The sequence below is a fragment of the Malurus melanocephalus genome, unplaced genomic scaffold, assembly GCF_030028575.1.
Source record: "Malurus melanocephalus ecotype Western Australia unplaced genomic scaffold, MMel_1.1 scaffold_116, whole genome shotgun sequence".
In the NCBI taxonomy this organism is placed as follows: Eukaryota; Metazoa; Chordata; class Aves; order Passeriformes; family Maluridae; genus Malurus; species Malurus melanocephalus.
Genome location: NW_026623348.1, coordinates 2,100,458 through 2,127,106, shown reverse-complemented (window position 1 = coordinate 2,127,106; position 26,649 = coordinate 2,100,458). Strand labels below are relative to the sequence as shown.

Sequence of the window (26,649 nt, the reverse complement as noted above, 5' to 3'; positions counted from 1 at the left end):
GCACACACTTCCCAGCGCCGGCAGGGCCAATTAAGGACCAAAGGAGTCAGATCTGACACCTCTGCAAATGGGCCCGGTATTCCCAGGCTCCTGCCGCCCGCCCGGAGCGGGGGGAGGCTGGGGTGGTTCGACATCTCCAGATGGGCGCAGAGGTATCGTCCCGCACCCCCGGCCCAAATAAAGCCGGGGTTACCCCCAGAGGTGGCCAGCAGAACAGCTCCCAACCATGGCCAGACACAACACCACATCCCCAGCCCCTTCGGCAGCGTCCCCCGGTGCGTCGCTGCGTCCCCCTCGGGGCCGGCAGCGGGCGCGGGGCGGCGGGGGAGCGGGGGTGCCGCGGCARAGCGCCAGCGAGCGGGAGAAGCTGCGGATGCGGCGGCTGGCGCAGGCCCTGCTGCGGCTGCGGCACTACCTGCCGCCCGCGCTGGCGCCCGCCGGCCAGAGCCTCACCAAGATCGAGACCCTGCGCCTCGCCACCCGCTACATCGCCCACCTGTCCGCCCTGCTGGGGCTCGGCCGGGGGACAGCGGCCCCCCGACACTGTCCCCTGTGCCCCCGGGGCCTGGGCTGCTGCCAGGACGCGGAGCCCCGTGACGCTTCGCTCCCTGGCGCTGCGGGCTGGGGSTCACCACCCGTGGCGGGGACACCCCCGGAGCTGCACGGGGCTCCCGGCATGGGGACGGGGGCCTGGRGGTCACCTCTGTGCAGCCCTGCTGCGGGCACTCCCCCAGAGATGCTTGGGTGTCCGGAGATGGGGCTAGGGACCTGGGGGYCAGCCCCCTACATGCCTGTGACAGGGAYCCTCCCAGAGCTTCAGAGGATTCCCAGCTGCACCGCCCTGGAGCCTCCCCACAGACGTGCCACAGCCACGGGTAATAGGATGGCTTCCTCCCGCTGCTTGGAGCACCCCGGGACACAACTGATGGACACAGGACACCCCAGAACCCCCRTCCGTGTCTCCCAGCTGCCTGCACACCACCAGGTACCAAAGACCTTCCCCAGCCCAGCCCCTGCTCCTGGGCTGGGGAGGACGATGAGCTTTGTGGGGTGGATGGGAGGGGGTGTGAGGTGGGGTGCCCCACAGCCACTCACCTCATACAGCTCTTCCCACACAGCTCAGCAGTCTCTCGGCCCCAGACAGGCTCATCTTCCCAGCTCCTGCCACAGCCTCTCTCCTGCCCAGCTGCACCCCTCTACAGCACTGTGGGGACCGGAGCTGATCTGCACCTCTGGACACAGAGACCACACAGACACGGTGGCATGGCAGTGGGGCAGTGGGGCAGTGGGGAAGTGGGGCAGTGGAGCAGTGGGGCAGTGGGACAGTGGGACAGTGTCACGGCAGTGGACGGGTGGCATGGCCATGCCGCAGAGCTGCACAGGATGGGACAGACACCAGGGTCTTCATTAAAGTCGCCATGCAGCACTGTACCCCTTCTCCTCACTGTGGGACCTGCTGGCTGCACCCCAGCATGGGCAGGGTCGGGGACACCCCTCAGCCTGGCACCMCGCACACAGAGCCAGGTGCTGCCCCCAGCCAGGGGCTCAGTGTCCACTCCCGGCCTAACCCAGATGTGTCCCAGGGCTAGGATGGCAGAGGCACCCACTACCTGGAGTATCCCCAGCTCCCACCTGCAGGGGAGTCCTGTCCCTTCCCTGTACCCAAAGACAGCTCCACCCCTTCGGGGTCCAGGGTAGCCCATGAGGGACMGTCCCTCCTACCTGTCACAGCCACCCCCGTGGTCCCTACCCCGACCCTGCAGCACCTGCCCAGAGCAGGGGCAGGCAGAGGGGTCCTGGTGCCAGTCTGCAGGGAGCCCCTGGAGTGCGGCCCAGCAGGAGAGCTCACACGCAGCTGTCAGACAGAGGGGCCAGGGGCTGGCGTCAGCAAAGCCCCCAGAGCCACTTAGCACCAGGCTCCTAACAGCCCGGGGGGGGGGGCTCACAGCCCTGCGCCCTACCCCAGCCCTGCCTGCTGCAGGGTCCCTGGTGCTTCCTGCCCAGTTTGTCTCAGTCCCGACAGCATGGCCCCCAGTACGCTGGGAGTCCCTGGAAACTGTTTTTATTTACACCCCCAGAGCTGCATCAGCCTGCCCTCCCCCCTCCCAAGTCCCCACTTTCCCAGTGCCCACAATCCAGAGGCATCAGGCCCCTCCCTGGCAGTGCGGCATTCAGGGGGCAGGGGCCTGGGGGTCACGAGGATGGAGTGAGTGGAGTCTGGAGTGGACAAGGGTCCATCCTGCTGGCCAGGGCAGTGCAGGTGCCTGTTAGCTCCTCTCGGCATTGAACCACTCCAGCACCGTTGCCTGGTTCTCCTTCACCCAGTTGATGTTGGCACGGGTCCGCTCCAGTGCCTGCTCCAGCGCCCGCGTCCCCGACCCAAAGCCGATGTCCTGGTTGTCCTTCTTGAACTGCTCCAGCTGCCGGGCAGAGATGCAGGCAGGGGGTGGGCCCGGCCGTCTTTGGCAGATCCCAGCGCTACTCGACACCACCCAGGAACACCCCAATAGCCCCTGAAAATCCCTGTGAGCACTCCAGCACCACTGCAGCAGCTCTCAGCTGCTCCCTGGCAGAAGCCCAACAGCCCCCAGCACCATTCTAGCAGCCCCTACATCATCCTGACAGCCCCAGTAGCACCCTGCCTTTGGAAGGCCCCCAGCACCATCTCAGCAGCCCATGCAGCACCCCAGCAGCTCCCATGAGCCCTCTGAGAGCCCCTGGGAGTCCCTGGCACCATCCCAGCAGGCCCCCAGCAGCCTGTGACAAGGACACAAGCCCCTTGGACCCCTGGGAACACAAGGGGCAGGAAACCCACTCTCAAGGGCTACTGGCAAAGGGCAGCTGCCAGGATCCAGACTCACCTGCTGCAGCTCAAACTCTGTAGAAAAGCGCTGGGTCACGGACAAAATCAGTTTGGAGAAAGAGAAGGAGCCGCCCCCATACCTGGGAAAGCAGAAGTGTGCTGAGCCAGGGGTCCTGCAGAGCTATAGGCAAGGGGACGGGGGAAGGGACAGTGCCACCCCAAAGGGGTGTGGCAGACAGGGGTGCCCCCAGCCSCCGCCGTGCTCACTGGCTGAAGAGCGTCCTCCAGTTGCCACGGATGAAGTCCCAGGCCAGGGGCTGCCCCACAACATTGCTGGCAATGCTGTTGATTGTGGAGGTGGCATCCTGCTTCCGGATCTTTGTGGGGTCGAGGGTGTACTCCAGGTACCTGGAGGGGCATGATGGGGGTGAGGGGCAGGCAGGCATGATGTGGGTGATGGGGTGACACACACAGGGCTGGTGGGGACACACCACGGTGCCAGCCAGACTCCCCACGCACCTCTTGAGGATCCAGGTCTGGGTGCTGCAGGAGAGGGCTGTGCGGAGCTTATCGGCCTCAGACACCACAGTAGCATTCTGGAACTTTTCCCAGAGAAAATTCCAGAYGTCCTCCCCACCCGTGGCCACCATGCTGCAGTAGATGGCTGAGCGCAGGTTCGGGTGGACCCTGCAGGAGTAAGAGCCATCAGGTGCCAGGAGCCCCTCACYATGCCCAGCCACAACACACAGTACCCAGGGCTCCTGAGGACTCACGGGTTTCTGGCGGGATTTTGCTGCCACTCGTTCAAGTATTTGGCAGCCAACTGATGGCACTCGGTGATGCCGTAGGAGCAGGCGGTCTGGATGGCATTGACCTCGTTGTACCTGGGGGCAGAGAGGCTGTGAGGACTGGGGCCCGGCACGGAGCACGCACCAGCTGGTGCTGGCTGGAGGCAATGCCATGCCAGCGCTGTGCCCTCTCCCCAGTGCAGTTGGCAAGACCCCCAGGATCCAGCGTAGCCCCAGGGCCATGGTACTCACTGGTCCAGCAGGCCAACCGGGACATTTTGCCAGTTATTGGTGGTGTTTTCGTAATGCTTGAAGAGAGGCATCACCTGCTTCCTCACATATTCCTGGGGGCAAGAGGGAGACAGTGCCCAGTGGCCCTGTGGTAACAGCCCTGACCCCTTCAGCCCCAGCACAGYGGGGTGGCACCACTCACCGACATGGGCCCAAACACCTCACTGCGGTCAAACATCAGCTGGAAGTACTGCAGATTTTTGAGCGCTGCCTGCCAGGGCATGTAGGCTGTCTCCCGACTCAGGAAGCGTGTCGTGCTCAGGGCCAAGGTCACGTTGATGTATTTGGCCCTGTCAGGGGTGAGGGCAGTGTCATCTCTCCAGCCCCACTGGTACTGCCCACCCCAGGGGACCCATGCCAACCAGCCCCTCACCCCARTACTTGGCAGGGCTCACCTGGCAAGGTTAAAGGCATCATCGATGATCTGGGCACGGTTGATCACAGGGATGACCTGAGAGAGCAAAGTCAGCATCTCAAGGCAGCCTAGACGGGATATGAGGTGTGTGGAGTGRAGTCCCACGCCACAGCCTTGACTGCCCCATGTACCTCGTGGTCAGTGCCAAGCTGGTTGAGAAGCTGATTCCAGTTTTCCTGGTTRTAATTGACACGGAAGTACCCAGTGACATTGAGGTTCAGCAGGAGCCAGGCAGGGCTGTTGATCTTGAACTGGTCATTGGTGTCTGGGAAAGGGACAGGAGGCTCTGCCAGAGCTGCATCCCCACTCACCAGGGAGGCCCAGGCTCAGCCCCCACCACTGCCCCCCTGGGAACCCCGACCTGTGCCAGGGCATTGGAGGTGGCAGCAACACCCCCACTCACAGCCAGGACACACCTTACCTGTGACATTGGTCAGCCAATAKTTGTTCACAGTGCCACTGCCTGTCATCCAGGTGACGGGGATGATCCAGGTGTAGCTGTGCCAGGGATAGACAGGTGGTGGRACCGGCCCTCATCCCCTGACCCCCCAGTTCCCAGCCAGCCCCCACCACACYCACTTGAAGATGGAGGGTCTGTCCACGTGGGATGTGGGGTCCAGCAGAAAGTGGGTCTGGTTGATGGTGCCAGTGAGGGTGTTGACAGTGACCACAGGGAAGCCCATCTGCAGCGTCCAGCGATCCATGATGTTGCTGACGCTGTCAGGCAGCTYGACATTGTTCTTCTCCACCGCCTGCAGGGATGGCAGTGCTGCCAGTCACCAGGGGCAGGGGCATGGGCAGAGTGGGGCTTGGCCAGTGCTGCAACTCTCCCCAGTGTGTGGGACCCCATCACATCAGGCAGMCCCCCAGGGGGAGCCAGGGCTCCTACCAATGCCTCCTACCTCTTGCAGATGGACCCAGAGGTCAGCGTAGATGGTGTTGCTGTAGGCGAAGGTGTGGAGGTAGGACTGTGGGAGAGCAATAGGAGAGATGGATGGGCAGGGGCAAGTCTGGGGTGTGGGGCACCCCTAGAGCACCCGAGAAGACCCCTACCATGGGATAACCACCCTGCACCGGGCTTGCTGCCCCCCAGCATTAGCAGCATCTCACCTGCAGCCCTTGCTTGAAGATTTCATCGGTGAGGAATTCGGAGAGCATCCGCAGCACCGATGCTCCCTGCAGGGACAGCAGGTCAGGAAACCCAGGGACACCCCACAGCCCATCCCCACCCCAGGGACCCCTGTGCACACCTTGCTGTAGGCGATGCTGTCAAAGACCTCACTGATCTGGGCCGGGGTATTGATCTCTTCCTCGCGGAAGGAGAGTGGATGGGAACTGGCCAGGGCATCTGTCGCCATCACTGCATGCAGCTCGTTCAGCACCATCAGGTCTTTCTGCAGTGGGAACAACAGCACCCACCTCAGCCCTGTGTGCACCCCTCAGCACCAGGGCAGTGCCTGGGGTGCCTGTTCCCCTGCCTCCCCCCCTGTCCATCATTCCTGGCACTCACGATATTCCAGGAGGATTCAACCCAGTGAGCGCCCAGATACTCCACGTAGGAAGCGAAGCCCTCGTTCAGCCACAGGTCGTTCCACCACCGCAGCGTCACCAAATTCCCAAACCACTGCAGAGGGCATAGCACCCCTTCAGCTGCCATCCCTCAGTCAGGGCAGTGGGCGAGGGGTGCAGCAGGTACCTGGTGCGCCAGTTCGTGGGCAATGACAGTCACCACCCGCTCCTTGTTGCCAATGGAGGAGTATTCAGGATCAAAGAGCAGCGAGTTCTCCCGGTAGGTCACCAGCCCCCAGTTCTCCATGGCACCCGCATTGAAATCAGGGAGGCCAACCTGGTCTGGGGATGGAGTGGTCTCACCAGTGAGTACCCTGCTGACAGGGTACCCCCCCTGCAGCTGGCACCTCAACGCTGTGCCCTGAGTGCCCCACAGCACCTACCAGACTTGGGGAGCGGGTAGGCCGTGTTGTAATGCATCTCAAAGAAGTTGAGGATGTCGCCAGTGACGTTGAGTGCGTAACCGCCCTGGCCCTCGTCGATGGCCTTCGGGCGGCCCCAGATGCGAATCTGGAGAGGAGGGATGCAGGMTTCATCAGCAGCCCAGGCTCAGCCACCCAGGCAGACGGGGAGTGCACCCCAGCCMATCCTACCAGTGTCTTGTCCGACATGCTCTGCCTGAAGCTGAACTGGCTGACAATGAAAGCCACAAGGTATGTGGACATCCTGGGTGTGGTGTCAAACTCAGTTACATTCCAGRTCTCCCCATTGATCATCTCCTGCCTGGTGCCTGTGGAGATCAGAGGGTCACCCCACAGCCCTGCCAGGCCCCCAGCCTTGCAAAAGAGTTCCCTCACCCCACTCACCCTTGGCAGGCATGTTGGAAATGGCCTTATAGTCAGAGGGGTGGATCAGTGTCACTGTGAAGTTGGCTTTCATGGCTGGCTCGTCGAAGCATGGGAAAGCTTTGCGTGCATCAGCTGCCTGCATCTGCGTGGTGGCCACCACCTGCCTGTGAGCCAACCCATCAGTCCTGGGGGTCCCTGCAGAGGCTGCAGCCCCCGGTCCCCCTGCTCCCATCCCCACTGTGGCACCATGAGGGAGTAAGGGGAGCACCRAGGCTCGACAAACCCATCCCACTGTCCTGGTGGGAGAGGAGCTCCAGAGCCAGCCCATGCGCTCCACCGCCCCTGTGCCCCCATCCCCCACCCCAACACCACATCACCCAGCCTTGTGGCCTCCACTCTGTCCCCTGCCCTCATCCCCCCCCTGTGCCCCCATCCCCCACCCCAACACCACATCACCCAGCCTTGTGGCCTCCACTCTGTCCCCTGCCCTCCACCTACTTGTTGCCTGACTCGTCCATGTACTCGCTGCGGTAGAAGCCAGCCAGATCGTCAGCCAGCTCCCCAGTGAAGCTGCTGGATAGCCGGTAGCGCTGGCCCTGCTGCAGGGGGGAGGCCAGCTGCACCACCAGGTACTGGGTGGGGGTCTCCAGCCAGGTGCGGGAGATGGCGGGGACACTGCCACCATCCTCCGCATGCAACGTGGCATGGAAGGAGCCCTGCATGGTGTARTTCAGCTTGTTGCTGTGGATGAGGATGAGGTCGGTGGCTTCCACACAGACGAAGGTRACGTTGCTGTTGCCCTTGAAGATGTACATGTTGTTGGCATCGGGYTTCAGGAAGGGCTGCAGGGACACCTCGTAGCTCTCTGGCCTCAGCGTGCCCGGCAACCTCCACCGGTTCCATGGGTTGTTGGGGGCGGCGGTGGTGGCGGTGGTGCTGGGCTCAGCCGTRCCGCCCACATCCGATGTCCCCTTGTTCTTTTCCTGGGCATACACCACCGAGAGTGCGATGATGGTGGCCACAGCCCCCAGGCCCAGCACGATGGCCACGATGCCCACAGTCTTGCTGATGAAAAAGCCGGCTGCCATGGTGGGCAGCAGGAGTGGCGCAGGCGGAGGCGGCACTGGCRCAGGCAGGGCTTTTAGCCTCTCACTGCCACTAGGTTTATTAGTCCAAGTTAATGGGTGAAYGATTAAATGGCCATGGGGCTTAGGGCGGTGACAGACCCTGGGATGAGCTTTCCCCCCACRCCCTCCCCAGCCTGGCAGGAGCACCAATGCCCAGCGCCGCTGCTGCAGGGGCAGACCTGGCTGTGGGAGGGTGGGTCACACCATCAGGGAGCGTGCAGGGGCTGTGGGCCTGGACCCCCGGCGTCCTGCCCCAGCACTGGCCTGGCCCTGCAAAAGGAGGGACAGAGTGGGTGGTCGCAGCCAGCAGCCACATCCCCACCATGTTGCAGGGCCCAGTGTGTGTCCCCATCAGCCAAGCCCAGAYGCAGTCTCAGTGTCACCTTGTTTACCCTCGTGTGACAGGGTCTGAGCTACTGTCAGAGGGTCCAGGCTGCCCCTGCCTGCAAGAGGAATGTAGGAGGCGTGGGGTGCAGCACAGGGGTCTGGCAGTGGTGGGTAATGGGAAAGGATCCGGGAGGAGCTCACCCTGCCCACTCAAAGTCCAGGGTCATGAACCCGGAGGCACCGGGGTCAAACTCCGTCCTGGTGAGCCCAGCCCCAAAGGGCACGTGTGAGGTCCCCACCCAGGGTGGATTGGGGAGGTGACACATCATGTCACACACTGAGAATAGAATCTCCTGTTCCCAAGATCCGATCGATTTTTCCATAGGGAGACACGGGCAGGTTTTGCCAGGAGCCACAGCTGGGGCAAAGGGCAAACCAAGATGAGGTGAGTGGTGTCCTCAGGGAGCCCTGCCCTGACCCTGACAGCACCCAGCTGCATCTGCCAGGAACACTGTGCCTGGCACAAATCACTCCAGATGCTGCCCGTGTCCCTGACGTTCCCTGTTTGGCACAGCCATCCCCACCCTGGCTCTGGTCAAAGGCTACAGCTTTGGGGACAGTCCCCCACAGGACCAAGGGCCACAGCTGGCTGGCCAGGCACTCTGCACACCCTCCATCCCACACTAAAGAGCCTGCTGACCCTCCCCACAGCCCCCMGGGCACAGCACACAGGCATCTCCCGCTGGTTCGACTAGGGAGGGGGCTGGCTGGAGTTAATGGAGGGCAACACTGGGGCTAGACACGGCACCCACACCCCCACTACCCCAGTGCCTGCAGGATTCTATCCCCACCCTCAGAAGCCCCCTCTCTGGAGCCCAGCCAGCAGCACACRCCTATCCCACGTTCCACAAGCAGCAGAGATGTTGGGCATCACCCAAGCCAACTRCCGTGTCCCTCGAGGCTCTGTCCTCACACACCGCACAGCCTGGCAATCCCCCAGGGTCCTCCACACTGTCATGCACCCCCACAGACCCCCCAAGTCCTCCCATTGCATATGAGCTCCATAACCCCCAKGCATGCAAACCCCACTGGTAGCCCCAGAGCCCACAGCTCCCGCCGCTTCCCACACATCACCACATCCCCCTTCCAAGCTCGATCCACTCCAGCGCTCCCCGCGGACCCCCGACCTAGGGTGTGAACCCCCCCGGAGTGTGCTCAGCAGCAGCGTACCCCGCTCACCTTCCCGTGCTCAGCCAGGGGCAGCGGGGTCCTGCCCGCCCTGTTCCCGCTTCCTGCCCCCTGCCTGTCCTCCTGCCTGCCCAACTGTCCGTCTCAGCTCCGCGCTCTCAGCTCCAGGGGGAGGAAAGTTTCCTCCAACGCTCCAGGAACCCGGAGCTCTCGCCCCCTTAACCKCATGTCTGCCGGCCGGCGGGGCGGGGGGCACAGCCCGAGGGGCAGCGCTGGGACAGAACCCCCGGCACGGGCCCCCCCACACTGGGACAGGGCGAGGAGGCCGTTCTGAGGGGAAAGGGCGCTGGGGAGGGGGCTCGGCAGGCAGAGCTGAGCCCAGCAAAGCCCGGCACCCATGGATACCCCGGCACAGCCCAGCTGGGGCGGGCAATGGGCTGGGGGCCAGGAGCCACYCTCAGGATCCAGCCCCATCTCCATCTCCGGCCCATGCAGGCGGCTCGGAGCGGGAGCGCTGAGCCCCCACCCAGTCCCTGCCCTTTACAGCCCTGTACACGGTGCATTCCCCGACTCACCCTGGGCTGTGGGAGTGGTCTGGTGACCCAGCCAGMGCAACCYCTGTGGGCACAGCGCRGGGTCACTGCCAGCGCAACCCCTGTGGGCACAGCGCGGGGTCACTGCCAGCGCCGGGCACAACGCACCGCCACCGGGCCCGGGGAAAATGGCGGGCAGGGGCTTCACCCCGGCTCATCCAGGGGGAACCAAGGCTTGGGAAGAGGCAACAGCCGGGAGTGGCAGAGGGGCTTCCCCGGCCCAGCATGGTCCCGGTCCCCAGCCGGRAGAGCTGCAGAGCTGAGGGCTGAGGCTGGGGCAGGCCGGGGGACGGGGCAAAGGGGCCGGTGCCCTCAGCAGAGCCCACACGGGAGGTGCAGAGGAAGCACATGTGGCCGGACACACCCTGCAGCGGCAGTAGGGTGCTGTGGTGTGGGGCCGGACACAGGCACTGCCCGTGGCAGCTGATCCCWCGTACCCCCGGCCTGGCCAGAGCAGGTTGCCGGCACCTCTCCAATTCCCTCACCGTGGCGTGAGCCAGAGTGTTCCCCTCCGACCGTCTCAGTGCTGCCAGACCCCGAGTCCCAGCCCCACGACACGGCCCGGGCGCCATGGCTCACCTGCACCCTTCGCCGACACCTACAAGAGGAGGAGGTGGAGGAGGAGGAGGAGGTGGAGGAGGGCCAGCAGAGAAGAGGACTGAGCAGGTTGCCCAGCTCCCTGACCTCCAGGAGCACTGATGTGGCTAGTGGCCAGCTGGGGAAGGGTTAAGCTGCAGGGAGGGGAAATTCCTTCCAGGCAGAGTCACGGTTTCCCTGCCAGGGGAAGTGAAGGCAGGACCCTGAGCACAGCTGGGGAGCAGAGGAAGGGCCCCTGGCCAGCCCCAAGGGCTGGTAGCCAGATGGAGCTGCGGTGTAGCCAGGGGCGTGGGGCACGTGTCTGACAAAGCCCCTCAGGGTCACTGTGACCCCCAGGACCAGCCCTGCTCCTCCCCAGCATCAGGGGACCCCAGCCCCACAGCTCCTGCACATCCACAGAGCTGTCAGAGCTCATGGGTGCCCTGCCCAGGAGCTCTGCAGCAGGGAGAGGGCAGGAACTGGCACGGGGTGACCTGCCACCAAAGGCCCAAAGCTGGGGACACTGCCGTCATGGCCTGAGCAGGGCCATCGCCCTCCCCGCACCTGCTCCAGGAGAACAGGGTGCAGCTTAGCACCCTGCCCTAAGCACCCTGCTCTCCTCTGGGGCACCCAGGGYCCCCTTTCCCACCCCAGGGCCTCCACCAGCCAAGAGGGGCTGCAGCTGCCCCAGGAAAGCTGCACAGAGCCCCTGGCCCCCTCCCACCCAGCAATACCCACAGCAGACACAGACACAGGTTCGAGTGGTTTATTGGGACACAGGGACACACTCCAGCAGACCCAGCCCGTTCTGACCCTGCAAGCCACCACCTGCCCGTCCCCCACATCACTCAGCTCCCATCCCTCTCACTGCCACATCCCCACTCCAGCAGGTCCCACTCGCACCGTCCCCAGGGCACATAGCAGCTCCCATGAGTGACCCCCACCCAGCTGGGGCCCATCACAGAGAGCAGGACCAGGGCAAGGGACAGCCAGGGCTGGGAGGATGGAGGAGACAACCTGCAGCTCCTGATCACTACAGACACATTTTCACCACTGGGAATCCCAAGAATCTCGGGAGAGGCAGGAGCCAGCTCTTCCCCACAAGGAGAGGCTGCATGTCTGCCGGGAGGGAGGGGAAGGAAAGGCATCCTCCTTGCTGGGGGACCAGAGAGCAGAACTGAGCCCAGGTCCAGGGTGATGGACCCCCCCACCCTGTTCTCTAAGCCCCATCACTATTCCCTAGCCTCGACCAGCCTGGGCACACTGGCACCACCGGCTCCCRTGTGCCACATGGGCAGAGCCACGGGAGGAGCTGGGGACCCCAGCTCTGCTTAGTGGGCAGCCCCCACTTTGGGCTGCTCACATGAACTGCGACAGATTGGGCACTTTGATGTTGATGTCCCCGATGTTGATGTTGCGGGGGATCTCGGGCAGGTTGATGTTCTTCACGGCCGACACAGCRCGGGAAGGAGCAGCTGAGAGGCCTCCCTGGGGACAGAGAGACCGTGACCACTGCCCCCTGCTCYACAGCTGCATCTTCCCAGTGAGAGTGCAAACAGGACAATAAAGCTTTTACAGCCCGAGGTCATTAACCTTGGCAGAATAACCGCTTCCATGCTCTGGCAGCTCCCTGCACTCTGAACAGCACCACTGGGCAGGGAGGTCCCCAGCCCCATCCCAAAGGCTCAGGCAGGCAGAGAYTGGGAATACCCTGCATAGCCCCCACATGGCTACCCCAGACCCCATGGGCCACCCCCCCCCCGCAGCACAGGGTCTGTCACAGCTCCTGTGGGACACAGCCACAGCCTCACCGCTCACCTCTGCCTTCTCCAGCTTGCTCTGGGCCTCCACCTGCGCCACAATCTCATTCATATTGGTCTCCAGCACCATCCCACCGATCACCATCTCCTGCAGGATGTGGTGGACCTGCCAGAGAGGAAGGGATGGAGGGAACGAAAGGCTGAGGGTCTGGTACTGGCCTAGCAGCAGTCACAGTGCTGGCCATATGTGTGAGAACTCAGCATTTCCCCAAGGGACACAAATCTACCCCTGTTCCCTCCTCAGCTGCTCCGAGAGTGAGAGAGTGGCCAAGGTCCTTGGCAGGGGGAGACCCAAAGCCCCGTTTACCACCTGTACCCCATCTAGATGACACCCACCCACCCTCTGGGCATAGGGCAGCCCCTGGAGCAGCCAGATGCAACCCATCCCACTGACACRTCCAGTGAGGTCTGATCCCTCCCAGGGCCAAAAGCCAGGTCACAGCAGYAATGTGTCCCCCAAAGGACCCCAGAAGGCAGCAGGGACCCCCACTGGGCAGGACACTGCTCTCCAGGAGGAGCTCCTTCTCAGAAAGCCAGGCCAGAGCCCAGCTTCTCCACTGTCTTACGAAGGTCGAGATTGTGGCATAGGCAAAGAAAAAGCACAGAACTGCTCAGGGAGTCTGCTCCTTTCCTGGGATCCCTCGAGTCCAAAGATGAACAGCCAGGGAGGGCCAGTGGAATCAGGCAGCCAGAGCAGGGAAAGGGATACTGCTGAGTTGCAACCCCAAAAATTGCAATCAGCCCCAGGGTGGCAGACAGGCCATGCTGACAGCTACAATCACCCTCAGCTCCAGCACCTGGCTCAGCATGGCATTCCCTGCACAATCAGCAGCTCCTGATGAGCTCCCAGCACAGATAATGGATTTATGGGTCCCTGTTGCTTCCTTCTGTGAAAGAGGCTGTGTAGGAGCATCGTCAGGTTATGAGATTGTTTTATGGTTTCACAGGGCCAGGCACTTGTAAATACTTTGTAACAAACACYGCCAGGACAGCCCTGGGGAGACTAAAGACAAAGAGAAAATCTGTTCTGAAGGGGAACCACAGCTCTGTGAGGTGATCCCAGAAAACACTGAGGTGACCCCCATAGGTCCTGTCCTGCTTCAACAGTGCTAGGAGCAGCACGAAGTGTGTGGGATCAGCACRGCACAGGGTGGGCCACAGGTGACACTGGGGGAGCCCCAGGCAGCTCCTGGGACCCCTCACAGCCCTGGAATCCCCATCCCACAGCCCAGTCCCAGTGCACGCTGAAGAGGCTGGAGCGRGTGGCTCCCACAGCCCGGAAGGATCTGGGAGCAGCAGGAAACGTTCCTTCAAGATCTGGCTTCGGTCCAAGTTGGCTCAAAACCAACAGAACAGAAATCCTGAGCAAGCTTTGTTTTGCAAGCCAAGGCACAGCRCTTCCTGAGCAATCCACGTTCCCTCTGGGACCACACAGCAGCTGAGCACAGCTCATGCTCCCCTCCAAGGTGAGGAGCTGACCAGGAGCTGGGCACAGCCCACCCCGAGACCCCTTGTGACAGGGAATCCCTGCAGCTCTGAGGCTGGGGCTCCCAAAGCTGATAGCTGAAAGCACTGGTGCCACTGGGACCCTATCAATGTCCCCCTCCATCTGCCCATGGCAGAAGTAAGAGCCCAGACCTGTCACAGCTCAGGTCCCATGGCCTTTGTGCTGCGGGTAGTGCAAGGTGGAKCTTAAGCCAAAGAGAAAAACCACAGAATGCAGCCAAAGTTGCACCTGAGCCCCTGCCAGCCCCTGCTCTGCTGGGACACTCATGGCCAGCCCTTGCCTGGGGACACATTTACAGCTTGGGAAACACTCATGGCCTGCCCGGACACCCCAGAGGGGCAACCAGGGCCCAGCACGACACACCAGCACATGTCCAGCACACCAAACACTGTCCCTCTGCAAGCACAGGACCACCAGCACATCCGAGAAACAAACACGTGCCACATATAGAAAGAGACCAGAGGACCAAGTGATAGTGGCCAAGACTCCAGTCAAAGCTGGGAAGCAGCAGGAGTATCAGATGGGAAGTAAACAGGGCTGGGAGAGCCTGCAGTGACTGAGCTGGGGTTTCCACTATCTGAACCCCCCGATTCCTGTCTCCTGAAAACTTTTTTTCAGGCAGGAGAGGTCAGAGGAAGGGTGATCCCGCTACTGCTGGCAAAGCTGACAATGGTGTACCCTGCTCAAGGGCTGTGTGTTGGCCATAAGGCTCAGTGTAAACTGAGTGTAAAGCTGTGTAAAGATGAGAGTAAGGCTGACTGAAAAGCTGCTGGGTCCTGGTCATGCCACAGAGTCAGTACCCACGAGCATATCCTTCCCCAGCTGTGGGCAGAGGTGACCTGAGAGTTTTGGCAGCTGCCAAAACTTCTCCTGCAGCTGCTCAGTGCTCCTCCCTCCTTGGATAAATGCTTTGATAAACAATTTTGCTGCCAAGATAATCAGGTTGTGGCATTTTGTAAAGTTTACAGCCGGGCAAACAGTRAAACTGAAGCCCAGCCTCAGTAGCTGGTAATGCAGAGACCCCCCCTGACCTGCTCATTCCCCTTCCCTGCCAGTGCCCCAGCTGGAATCACCAACAGGAAGGGGGCATTTTACACTTTTTTTTCCCACTGCTCTTTTTTGTTGACATGTTTTTGTCTTCAGCAAAGCAAGAAAATCTTGATCAGCAGCATTGCAAGCCCAGCACCCGCAGCCAAACCTCTCCTTACTCCAAGCCTATTCCTGGCTATCTATTCCCAGCTATCTCCAGCCTCGTGACCCAGCAGATGATCAAAGGGGACGAGTTTCCACCCAGGAACTCGGTCCAGCTCAAGAGGAAACATTACAGGCTGTGGYTCAAATCAAAGTTTACCCAGCACTTTGAATTCCAAACACTCCCATTGTTCTTGCCCTTTTATTTTCCTGCAGCTGTAGTAAACTGTTAACGACTCCCACAGGGTGTCACGTCCTGGAGCAGAGGCAGAATGCCCCAGCACCAGGCCAGAGTGCCCAGCAGCACCAGCACTGGCTGTGGAACACAGACCCCTCCCCAGGGGGCTTTCAAACAGCACAGGCTGAAAGCTTCCCTCACAGGATCTCAATCCCTCCCAACGTAACCCCTGCCATCCCCACAGTCTCTTGGTGAGCCCCAGCCCAAGAAATGCTGGCTCTGGAGCAGCCCAGAGTCCACCACCCACCTTGTCCATGTGGAAGATGAGGTCCAGYTCACAGACATTCTCAAAGCACTTGTCCAGCGTCTCCACAAACACCTGGGGCAGGAGAAGGGATGGTCAGCACAGAGACCAGGCAAGGCGGTCTCGCCAACCCCATGGAACACTCCAGGCAGGGGACAGTGACTGGAAAGCTGGAAAAGGACCTGGGGATGCTGGTGACTGTGTCTGAACATGAGCCCRGGTGGGTAAGAGGCCAATGGCACATGGCTTTGTCAGTCCCAGTGTGTGCACAGGCCCAGGGCAGTGCCTGTCCACTGAGATGGCATTGCTGGGGCACCTCCAGTGCTGGGGGCACCTGGGGGCCTCCCCCAACARAGASACYTGGAGAGGCTGGAGCATGTCCAGGGCAGGGAATGGAACTGGGGAAGGGGCTGGAGCACCAGGAGCAGCTGAAGGAGCTGGGAAGGGGCTCAGCCTGGTGCCAAGGGGAATCAGGGGGACCTTCCCCCCATGTGCTGGTGTTTAAAGGGTGGCTACAAAGCTGGAAACTCCCTTCGTACAAGGAGTCACATGGAAAGACATGGAGTGATGGGTACAAGTTCCTCTTGGGGAGATTCCAATAATCTGCCTTCCAATAAGGCACAAGAGTATTTTTTTTTCCAAAGAAAACAGACATTGAATAATCTCCCAGGGGAAGTGGGGGATTCCCCAGCACTGAGCACTTTTCAGGTGCCAGGGGGCTGGGCCTTTTCTAGGCTGTGCTTTGCCAAAAAAGGTTGGACCAGACAATCCCTGAGGTCCCTTCCAACCTGGGATTCCACGATTCTAGGATTAATGATTGGACTTGATGTTCCTAAGGGACTTTTCCATACTAAATGATTCTATGCTTCTATTTTTAAAAGACATTCACTCAGATTGACTTCCCTGCTGCTCACAGGTGAAGAAGCCATGTGGAAGCTCAAGCAGTTCGTGTGGCCCCCCTCCCCACCATGGCCCCGAGCAGCTTCTCAGGCCTTTCAGAAGGGCTGGCACAGGGATGCCACAGGTAAGAAATGTCCCTGAATGAGGTCAGGGCTGGGCTGTGTGCAGGGAACGGGGCTGTGCAGGGACGCACCTGGATGAGGTCCAGGATGCCCAGCTCGCTCTCCGAGGAGTCCACGCAGAACACRAAGTACAGCGTGGCGTAGTGCCGGTAGATCAGCTTGTAGTCTGAGCCGCCAAACAGGCTGTGGGGAGATGGAGAGAGCTGAAGGGCTCTGGGGGACACGCAGGTGCTACRCAGCATGAGGGGACAGCCTGGCACAGCCCCTCGCTGGTCAGTACCTGCCGCACTCCAGGAAGTTGCAGATGTGGTCATCCCGCTTCAGCACCAGGTGGAAGGTGTCCCGGATGATCTGCTGCTGGACCTCTTCCGCCTGCCAGGAGGAGAGGGTGGGGGGCACCCATGGATGCACTTCCCATCCATGGCACCCACATGGCACCCAGCTGTCCTCTGCTGACCCAGGGAGGCCGTGAGCCCGCGGCTTCGGGTGACGGGCCACGCCCGGGGCCACCCCTGGGTGATCCGGGCATCCTGAGGGACGCGAGCAGGGACCGGCAGGGCTCCCCCACCTCACAGGGACCGGCAGGGCTCCCCCACCTCACAGGGACCGSYCCAGCCCCATCCACCCCCACGACGCCCTCAGCCCCGCACCGGTCCCGGTCCCGGTTCCACACCGTGCTCAGGCACCCGCTGCCACAGCCCCAGCGGCGGCCCCGACCCGCTCCCGGCCCCGGTGCGCACCAGGTGCTGGTAGAAGCGGACAAGCCTCGGCTTCCCGTGGTTGTTGAACACCAGGATGGCGTTGATCATCCCGGCGGCGCGTCGGGCTGGGCCGGACCGGGCCGGGCCGGGAGCAGCACCGGGAGCAGCACCGCGGCCGCAGATCCACCGCAGGAAACCCCTCGGCTGCCCCGGAAGCGCAGCGGCGACGGCGCTACGGCCCGGCTCCGGTGGTCTGACCCCCGCGGTGACCCTGCGGAAACGCCGGGGCGCTGGAACCGGGCTCGGGGGGACGATCAAAGCCGCTCCTGCACCGGGGCCTGCTGCCGGGGCGTTACGACTGTTCCTCCCAGCCCGGTGGAGCAGACGGGCAGGTCAAGAGCAGGGATGCGGCCGCCGCTGCCCGCGCCGGGACCACCGGGACCACCGGGACCCGCCGCTGCTCCCCGCCTGCGCCGCCAGGGGGCGCACCAGCCCCGCCGGGACGGGAGCGGYGCGCAGGGGCGGGGCTACGAGCGAGGCCACGCCCTCTCTTAAAGGCCCAGCGGCTCTGYCTGCCCGGAGGGGGCGTGCGCGTGGGCACCGGCGGGGTCAGAGCTCACCGGCCCTTGCCCGGTCCCGCTCGCCCCCAGCGCGGATCCACACCGACCAGGACCCGCAATAACGACCTCCGCTGGCCAGTGTGAGAAAAGGGCGGGGCAATCCCGCGTGGCACCAGAGGCTAGCCACGGGCCCTTACCCGGAGGGCACGGAAACGGTTCCTCGGGGCCGGCGCGACCTCCGGGCACGACAGGGGACATCGAGGGCAGGAAGAGAAGGGTCAGTAGGCGGCTCGGTGGGCTGGGAGGAACGGGGAGAGGGAAAGGGAAGAGTCGCGGAGTGACCGGGAGCAGCAAACCGCGCGTTCTCATTGGCTGAGGCGGCTGCAGTTTCGAACTTACCCYTTCTGATTGGCTGAGGCAGCGGCCTGCTGAAGGCGCGCCCTGATTGGCTGAGGCGGCCGGGCAGCTGGTCCGTGACAGCCGGAGGTGCCGGGGCTGGGCCGGCCCGTTCCTATTCCTGTTCCCGCTCCCGTTCCCATTCCCGCTCCCGTTCCCGCTCCCCGGCCCGCGCCGTGCCACACCGTGCACCCCGCTTTGTGCCCCGCTCTGTGTCCTACCCTGTTCCCTGTTCTCTATCCCGCTCTGTGCCCTGCTTTGTTCCCCGTTCCGTGTCCCACCCTGTGTCCTGCTCCATGCCCCCGCTCTGTGCCCCCCCAGGTGCCAGCTCCAGGCATACCCCCTCGGCTGGGGCACCTACGGGAAMTCAAATGAGTCAGTCTCCCTGTGCTTTGTCTCTCCCCGTCAGTATTGGCAAATATTTGTGCAGGCAGAGCCGTTTGCAGGCCACGTGCGGGGCGARGCCGGGCTGGGAATGTGGGGAGGGAAGTGGCACTTTGGGGACCGGTGACGCCGGTCGGGTCCGGTCTCCAGAAGGCTCCAGGCTGGGCTGGTGGGCAGCAGCAAGGACATGGTGGGATGCTGGGCAGCCCCCTGACAGGCGTGGGCAATGTGAGCACCGGCAGTGGCAGCAGGGACGAAGCAGGGAGCTCAGTTTTCACCAAGAACACAAAAAAAAAACCCAGAAAAGCAGAAGTAAGCCCAGACAAAGGGCTGCGTGTGGAGACAAACTCTACTGCGATTAGTCCGGCCGGSGCCACCTGCTTCCATGGAGATGAGAATCTCCCGACACACCAGTCAAATCCCAGCTGCCTCTGCATGCTCCTTCTTCCATGGGGAGAAGACCCTCATCCTCCTCTTCCTCTCTCCTCCTCCTCACGAAGGGACCCAGGGCCAGCAGCCTGCAGATCCTTGGCTGTTGCCACCTACTCTCCTTCCCACATCTCATCTCCCCTCCATCCCTCCCTTTGGGGACCAGCTGCCTCCTGCCACCACATCCCCACAAACACAGCTCAACCCCTTTCTGCACCTTCCTGGGGGAGCCAACAGCACCTCCCCTCCAGACCCTCCAGTTCTTGAACCACCTGCTCCTCTTCCTGCACCACATCCCATCTCACTTCCTTCCTTTGGGAGCTGGCCACCTCCTGCCACCCTACTCCTGCCACCCTACTCCTGGCCTCTGCCTCCACCTCTTTGTGTCAGGTGAACAGCATCCCCCCCAAACTCCTCCAGTTCCTGTAACACCCCTAGCTCCTCTCATCCCGTTTTTGAAGAGAGGGGGATCTTGCCATCAATCCCTACAAGCTTTTTGGGGTGCACATGACCTTTCTCACCACCGTAGAGCAGAAGAGCAATGCCTAGCTGAGATAGGCTCCCTTGAAAAGGTTGTCCCCCCCAGCATCATTCTAGGGGGTCACAGCCCCCCAAAATGAAGGTGAGGTAGAAAATTYCCCCTGTGCTGCTGGAGGGGACATYRTGYAGGGACAGTGTGGGCATAGGGTCCTCATCGACCACTCCCACCCCCATTCCCCCCACCTCTGGCCCCCCCAACTGGTACCGAGGGCAGCCCCGGCTCCGGTGGAGGATGCTGCTGAACCGGGGGGGGGGGCGGTTCGCGGTGGTCGGGTAAGTTGAGGAGGGGGAGGAAGATGAAGGGCGGGCGAGTTAGGAGGAGCTGCTTTGCATCCCTTCACGTCAGCCCTGCCTCATTCCCTCCTTCTTCCTTCCTGCGCACCCAGCGCCGGGCCCGGAGCCGCCGCCGCCGCCGCCCCGTGGAGCCGCCGGTGAGTCCTCACCGGCCCCCGCCGTGCCCCTAAAGCCCACCCACACCCCCCCTCCGCCCCCAAAGGGGGGTACAACAGCGGGGACACCGGGATGTCGCCGCCCTCCTGCCCCGCGCGACGGAGACGGGAGCGATGGCGGCGGGAGGGACCGGGAGCACGGAGGAGGACGGGGGGGTCCCGGCTCCGTGCTCGGGGCCGCCCCTCCCCATGAAAGCCCCCGAGAACTTTCCCCGTGGCCGCGCGCAAACTTTCTCCTGCGGGAAAGTTGCGGGGAGGGCGCGGGGCGGGGGGCCCTGACCTGTTGCGGGAGGAGGGAGCGGCGCACGGAGGGTCCCYGCGGGGGAGGGATGCTCGGGGGCTCGGGGGTCGAGCGGCACCGTGGGGTGSCCCGACCCCGCGGGTTTGAGGGTCATGGCGGGAGCCGGGCGGTCCCYGCGTGCCGTGTCCGAAGTTTAGGGAGTTTCCCGGTGTTTGGGACCGGCCAGCGATAGGGTTCCCCGGTGGGGCCTCCCGTGTTCACAGCGGCAGCGTGCTCTGGGGCAGTGAAATGCAGTGGGGTGTGGGGGTGACYCTGTGGGCTGGTCCCACAGCAGGCMCGTCCTGCTTCACCTTCAGTCCCAGAACACTCCAGGATTTCCTGGTGTGGGAACCCCCGGTGCTCTACAGGGGCACCGTAAGGGCTGGGGGGTGCTTTGTGTTCTGGCCCCCAGCAAGGCACCGAGGGGAGCTGCGTGAGAGCTCTGGAAATAACAGTGTGCGGTAGATGAATTAGTTACAATTAATTAATTAGTAAGCATTAGGRTTTTTCTTGAGAGCAGCCACGTAGGAAGAGGAGAGTGACCAGGGCAAATGGGGACAGCCCAGAGTTTGACCTCCACCAGATTGGAGCCTGACACACCTCCAGCTCCAAAACCCGATTCCCCTCAGGGCCAGAGCCTGAAGCACCCCAGGTTCAAAGCCTACAGCTCCATCAGACTCCCACATCCCACACCACGATCCTGCATCCCATGCCGCACTGAAACTCCCCACACCCTGCTCCTGGCCTTGCCTTGGTAGCTGCTCTATCCCAGATTGAAATTGGCCCCGCCGAGCCACGGATCCGAGTGGATCCTGTGGGTGTTCAGGGCTAGCTGCAGGATTGAACAAACACATCTTGCATTGGAGAGAGACTCCAGTCATGGATGTCACAGGGACCCTGAGAAGTCACTGGCAGGCATCAGCCTCAGCGTTCTCTCAGGAGGCCCCTGGGACCCTCCCCTGTGGTCCCTGGCTGGCCATGAGGAGCAGCAGCTGGGCCACACTGAGCAGGCAGTGACCATCCCCTGCTCCCACCCTGCATGACGATGTCCTCACTTTAGAAGCAGCCATGGAACAGGCACCTCACCCTTTCCTGAGCCCAGCTCCCCTCCTGCAAGCAGCTTGTGTCAATGCCCTCTTTATGGGTCACACTCTATCCCTCCAAAATGGGAAACAGAAGCTCTGCCTTGCCCATTCCCACCCAAACCTGGGGGTGACTTGTAGGGTCAGACATGAATGGAGCATCTCCAGTGGTGTGGGTCACAGCTTATCATGTTGGCATTTTGGGTTTGGTTTAATCCCTGAGGAAGTGTTTGTTTCGGTCAGTTTTATTGGGCCGTTTTAATTTATCCACTAGTTTGGGAATCAGTGTGGAGAGGGAGGAGCACAGGCACTGTCTTGCTCTGCTCTGCAGCTGGGAATGCTGAGGAATCRATGAAGCAGTGGGTTTGTACCACCAGGAACATGCCAGCATCACAGCCCATGAGGGAGAGGCTGCCTGTGCTCCTTCATTTTACAGTTGTTCCTTGTGGAGAAGTCAGCTCCAGCTCAGCCTCCACTCGAGCYCAGTTTCTGTCCTGTCCCTGCAGCCTGGCAGGCCAGAGTGGGGATGAGGGGTTGCCAAGTGCCAAGGGAGCTTCCTGCTGGATTTGCTGCCTCTTCCCTCTGCCRCCCACTCCCAGATTTGGTTTCCCAAGCCCCATCATGTCCCTGGCTACAGAGCCCACTTGTCTGGGCTCAGGTGCCCGCTCCTGGACTGCCCCAAATACCTGTTCAGGGCACATGTGCCACGGCAGTGGTGCAGTGGGGCTGGAAAAACGCTGCAGGATGGCCGGGATGCGATGTGCCAGCAGTGCCCAGTCCCATCCCGTGAGCTGCCTATGGCCAGAGCCCTCCGGATGAGTCACGGTCCCCACTGAGCCCTTCCCACAGCTTGACCTTGGGGATGGGGATCATGATCTGTGATAAGCGTTTTCCCTTTCTTACTCTGTCCCACATTTTCTCCTCAGGYTCATSCAYACCCTCCYCCCTCATCCTGGCAAGTGGCTGCCRGTTGCAGTRGGGTTGGGGTGGGAGAAGACYYGGCACAGCCCATGCCCRRYATGGSTTTCCCTAAATCMYAATTTCTGCCCAAGGCACAGTGAAATGTGGGATGTCAGTCAGGAAGGAGCTGAGCTGTGGAGGAAGGTCTGTATTTGTGTGTTTGGGGTTCTGTATTTATCAGGGAGGCTGTTCTGCTTGCYTGGCTTCAGCTTCAGCAGAGGAACAGGGCTCTCCCCACAAAGGGAGCAAGCAATGATGGACTTCCTTTCCCAAACTTTAAATTAATGGGGAGAAACATGTTTTAGACTTTTTCTGGCCTTCCCTCTCCACTGTCTGTCTGTCATTTGAGTGCCATTCGAGTATTTCTAATGAAAATTAAGAGGTGCAATATGCCAACACCTGCGGGTGGCTCTGTGGTGTCCCTGTGCTGTCACCTYCTGGTTCTCTGAGTGTTTGGACAATGTTGCCTGCAGAGTATCACAGATTTTAAAAGAAGTGACCAGTGTTTGGGTGCTCTGTTGTGCAAAGCAAAGACAAGCTTGCAGAAAGTTCACGTGAACCTTCTCCAGACTGGCTCTGGGGATAACCCAGGAATAACGTGGTGCTGAGGAGCACCACAGATGTGCAAGGCAGGGAGGTCTGGTAGGATGAGGTACATCCCATGGCGCTGGAGCTTCAGCACCAGGTTGCTCCAAGCCCCTTCCAAATGGACCTTGAAAACTTCCAGGGRTGGGGCAGCCACAGCTTGTCTGAGCAACCTGTGACAATTCCCTGCCCTCTGTCAGTCTGACACSGTTCCTCCTTGTCCTGGCACTCCAGGTCCTTGTCCCAAGTCCCTCTCCAGCTCTCTTGRAGCCCCTTTAKCYATTGGAAGGAGCTCTGAGGTCTTCCCGCAGCCTCCTCTGCAGCCACTGACACAGCCTGGCTTTGGCAGAGAGCAAGCCCAGCCCGGCCACTCTGGGCAGCGTGGCAGTGCATCCGCTGGAGAAGAGCAGGCTGGGGGGAGGAAGCAGCACACAGATGTGCTCATTGTTTAACTTCCACTTCTGTTCCGTGGGGACCCACATTCGTGCCTGGGCAGTGCACACCCCAGCGTGCTGTGCTTGGGAGCCGTGGATGGGAGCAGGAATTTGCTGGGGACTGCAGGTGGGAGCCACGAACGGCACTAGGATGGGACAGTGAGGGGCTGCTCCTCCTCTGCAGGGAGTCTTCACTGTCCAGTCAGCACCGTGGCAGGGCCAGGGTCCCTCCGTGGGCACAGCTGGGACTGGCCCCTGGCCGTTGGAGTCACACCAGGCTGGAGCCTGCATCCTTCCCGTGCTGGGGGTGGCCTGGTGAAGGAGAGGAGCAGGAGGATGGATGGGCAGAGCTTCCAGAGGAAGAGTGCTTGTCGCTGCCTCTAAATTTATCTTTCCTGTTTCTCAGCWGTGGCATCATCTCATGCCCATTCTCTGTGGTGTCAGGCCATTCTCCCTGCTCTGTCTYTCTCCTGGCACCCCGTCCCTCACATGTTATCCTGGTTTAACCAGTTCTGTCTCTCCCTTGCTTTTTCTTTTAAGTTTTAATTTTAGCATGCTTCCTGGTAGCTTTCCCCTTCCCTCACCATCGGTCTGTGCCCACACCCACTATCCCAGGGCTCTCCCCATGTCCCACAGCATCAGCCCCTGACGTGGGGGTTAAATTAGGGGCTGGGTGGGTGCCAGTTCCTCTGGGCTCAGGGCTGGGAATACATGAGCAAGGTGGAGAACAGTTGGGAGGTTTCCCTTGAGGAGCACTGTCCAGCCCATGATGGATGGCTCTCAAAGGAGAGCTTTTCCTTGGAACCAGGAATCATTTTGGTTGGAAAGGACCTTTGAGATCACAGAATCCTCAGGACAGACTGGCCTGCTCMTCCCAACCTCCTCAAGAGATGCTGCACTTGACCAGGCAGATCAGGGACATCCTGACCAGACATGAGAATCAGGGACACCCAGTACTGGGTGGATTAGGGCTGCACAGGACCAGCCTGGCTGGTGGCTGCTGTTGGGAAGAATTGTTTTTGTGGTTAGGATGGATGTTCCAGGGAGCTGCATCCCTCCCCAGTCAACCCACAGGGACTGTGAGGCTCTCCTTCTTCACAGAGGACTTTCTGCTCTGAGTCCTGACTGCTCTGCCGTCCAAAATGTAGGCGTCTTAAACTCCAAACCCAAACATCTCCCTGCTCCATGCCAATCAATTCTTTGTTCATTTATTGAGCAGCTGAGGGTTGCCCTTCCTAGGCWCAGATTGACCTGCCCTCCTGGCTCTGCTCTTGGATTTGCTCCAGAGCCATCAGTTTGTCCTTGCTGTGCACCAAGTCACCAGCCCTGGAAGTGTTCAAATTGTGAATGTGGCCCTTGGGGACATGGTTTAGCGGTGGTCTTGGCAGTGCTGGGGAACRGTTGGACTCATGGTCTCAGAGGGCTTTTCAGCCTCAGTGATTCTGTGATTCCAGCCCCGGCTCATATGTACCCATGGCTGAGGGGGCACAGCACACTGGGAGCTAAAGCCTCTCAGAGRAGCTCTGACCTGGGGCTGGGGGTGTCCTCTGGAGAAAAAACACTTCCTCAGAGGCAGAACTGCAGGCAGAGCTGGAGGAGCCTCCTCAGTCAGAGCACTGAGCATCTCTTCCAAATCTCTTCCTGTCCATCCCCGTCTGTGCCTCGGCCACTCCACATGATCGCCGAGCTCGCCTGCCGAGAGCTAGCCCTGATTTATGGGGGCTCCGGTGGTTTGATTTGGTTTGGTTTTGTGATTATCAGCAAGGGAGGCATAGAAGGAAATAATTTCAACAGCTGAATATTGTGTGTGTTTATGGGACTTTGTGGCTGTGAGAAGGAAGGGCACAAAGTACAGGGGTTGTGCAGATTGGGATGAGAAATGGGGAGGGGAAGTGGTGCAGAACCCAGGATGAGCCAGGGCTGCCAGAACCAAGGTAGAGACAGCTCAACCTCACTGAGACCTTRGGAAATATTAATTAGGATGAGTGAATAGTGCAAATATCCCCACCCTGCCGCTCACGAGCAGGATTTGCCCACCACATCTCCCTGTATTGCCCGAGAAACCCTACCCAAGCACTTCAGGCCAGACAGGTGATCCATGCCCCAGTGCCCACAGCAGCTCCCAGCCCGGGTTCATCCAGCACTGGCTCTGTTTTCAGGAATGGGACAGCCACGAGCTGCAGGGCCSTGGGCATTGCTCCCAGCCAGCTCCCTGTGTGCCATGTCCGTGTCGTGTCCAACCACTGCGACACACTGGACAGCAGTGCCAGACCCCATTCTTTCAATTCCATTTCTAAAGATAAATATGTGTGTTTTTGTAAAATCCTGGYCTCTGCCCAGAGTCAGGAGCACTGCAGGAGCTTTCACAGCATGATGACACACAAAAACACACGTGCAACAAGCGGGAATTGGGTTTTACCCTGGCCCTGTSACCGGGCAGCAGTGTGCAGCCAGCATAACATCCCCAGAGCAGACACCTCTGCCTTCCCTCCAGGAAAAGCAGCCGAGTCCCCTGCTGCTGTGGATCTCTAAGACATTGGCCATCCAGGCAGGCTGTTGCTATGGGGGCAGCAAGCACAGCTGCCTTGGAGCCATATGGAGATGCTTCCACACCTGACTTGGGTCAGTCCTGAACTGGGAATTCATGAACTGCCATCAGCAGGGACCTTTGTCCACTGCTTCCTGCTCCATCTGTCCAACCAAGCCTCCCAGACACTTGTCCCTGCCCTGCTCAGCTGCACAGAAAAGGATCTGAAACTTTTCCCACCTTGGGGATCTGAAAGTAGAAGTGGCATTGGCAGCTGTGCAGCAGGGTTTGTTCCTGTAATGGTGTGACACGTTGAGGAGCCTTGTTACTGGAAAATTGGGAGAGTGGGACATTCCCGGGTGGCCCAATCCAGTGCCTGGTGTGGGTGGAAGGGGGCTCAGTGCTCCCAGTTCCTGTCCATACCTCTTCCTCCCCATGGTGGAAAGCTCCAATTCCGTACCCTCCCTTCACCTCTGGTCTGTAGGAAATGACACTCGCTGTGTTTGTGAACTGGGCTGTGTGGGCCGAGTTCTGCAGAAGGTTCCTCATGCAGGAGGCCATTCCCGAGCCACAGAGCTGGAGTTCAGTGTCCCCCGTGCTGGTTCAGCTTCCCCTTCCCCATCACTGAGGCAAACCCCTGTTGCTGGTGCTGTGCTCAGGGGTGTCCTGGGGGCTGTGGCACACGGGGGCAGTTTCTCCAAGGCAGAGCAGCCTCAGAATCGGGAGCTGACAGAGCAGACACGGTGTGAGGTGTCCCCCYKCCCTGCAGSCCCTCGCTCTGCTCAGAGCTGGACCCGCAGACTTACATGTGCAAGATTATCCAGTTGAGTATTAG

The 26,649-nt window shown here is 61.0% G+C and overlaps 4 protein-coding genes across 6 annotated transcripts in view; 2 read left to right on the top strand and 2 right to left on the bottom strand.

Annotated features, from left to right (window-relative positions):
* Window positions 1–226: 226 nt before the first annotated feature.
* On the top strand, window positions 227–1,589 carry LOC130575742 (mesoderm posterior protein 1-like). Its single transcript, XM_057369852.1, has 2 exons — window positions 227–593; window positions 1,573–1,589. The coding sequence occupies exons 1-2, from the start codon at window positions 227–229 to the stop codon at window positions 1,587–1,589; spliced, it is 384 nt and encodes a 127-aa protein (XP_057225835.1).
* Window positions 1,590–2,030: 441 nt separating this feature from the next.
* On the bottom strand, window positions 2,031–10,551 carry ANPEP (alanyl aminopeptidase, membrane). 2 transcript variants are annotated; one of them, XM_057369974.1, is made up of 21 exons: window positions 10,469–10,551; window positions 7,153–8,051; window positions 6,673–6,818; window positions 6,460–6,596; window positions 6,250–6,376; window positions 5,994–6,148; window positions 5,808–5,921; window positions 5,548–5,691; window positions 5,408–5,473; window positions 5,200–5,265; window positions 4,877–5,049; window positions 4,719–4,795; window positions 4,429–4,562; window positions 4,278–4,333; window positions 4,025–4,172; window positions 3,844–3,935; window positions 3,577–3,687; window positions 3,323–3,490; window positions 3,071–3,211; window positions 2,862–2,943; window positions 2,031–2,420 (listed from the first exon to the last, which is right to left on the bottom strand). In XM_057369974.1, the coding sequence occupies exons 2-21, from the start codon at window positions 7,740–7,742 to the stop codon at window positions 2,268–2,270; spliced, it is 2,880 nt and encodes a 959-aa protein (XP_057225957.1). In that variant the 5' UTR covers window positions 7,743–8,051; window positions 10,469–10,551; the 3' UTR covers window positions 2,031–2,267. The 2 variants fall into 2 exon arrangements, with proteins under 2 accessions (XP_057225957.1, XP_057225958.1); XM_057369975.1 differs by having other exon boundaries at window positions 7,153–7,812; window positions 10,469–10,483.
* A 672-nt stretch (window positions 10,552–11,223) lies between these two features.
* On the bottom strand, window positions 11,224–18,101 carry AP3S2 (adaptor related protein complex 3 subunit sigma 2). The gene is made up of 7 exons (XM_057369973.1): window positions 17,946–18,101; window positions 17,228–17,459; window positions 16,768–16,859; window positions 16,559–16,670; window positions 15,469–15,540; window positions 12,284–12,391; window positions 11,224–11,953 (listed from the first exon to the last, which is right to left on the bottom strand). The coding sequence occupies exons 2-7, from the start codon at window positions 17,294–17,296 to the stop codon at window positions 11,825–11,827; spliced, it is 582 nt and encodes a 193-aa protein (XP_057225956.1). The 5' UTR covers window positions 17,297–17,459; window positions 17,946–18,101; the 3' UTR covers window positions 11,224–11,824.
* The window catches only part of ZNF710 (zinc finger protein 710), a 22,316-nt gene continuing 13,643 nt past the window's right edge, over window positions 17,977–26,649 (top strand). The window contains exon 1 of one of the 2 annotated variants that reach the window (XM_057369969.1): window positions 17,977–18,025. The gene's annotated coding sequence lies outside the window, so the exon portion shown is untranslated. Of the gene's footprint in view, window positions 18,026–19,889; window positions 19,929–26,649 lie in introns of those variants that run through there. The other variant, XM_057369968.1, reaches the window with a different exon arrangement.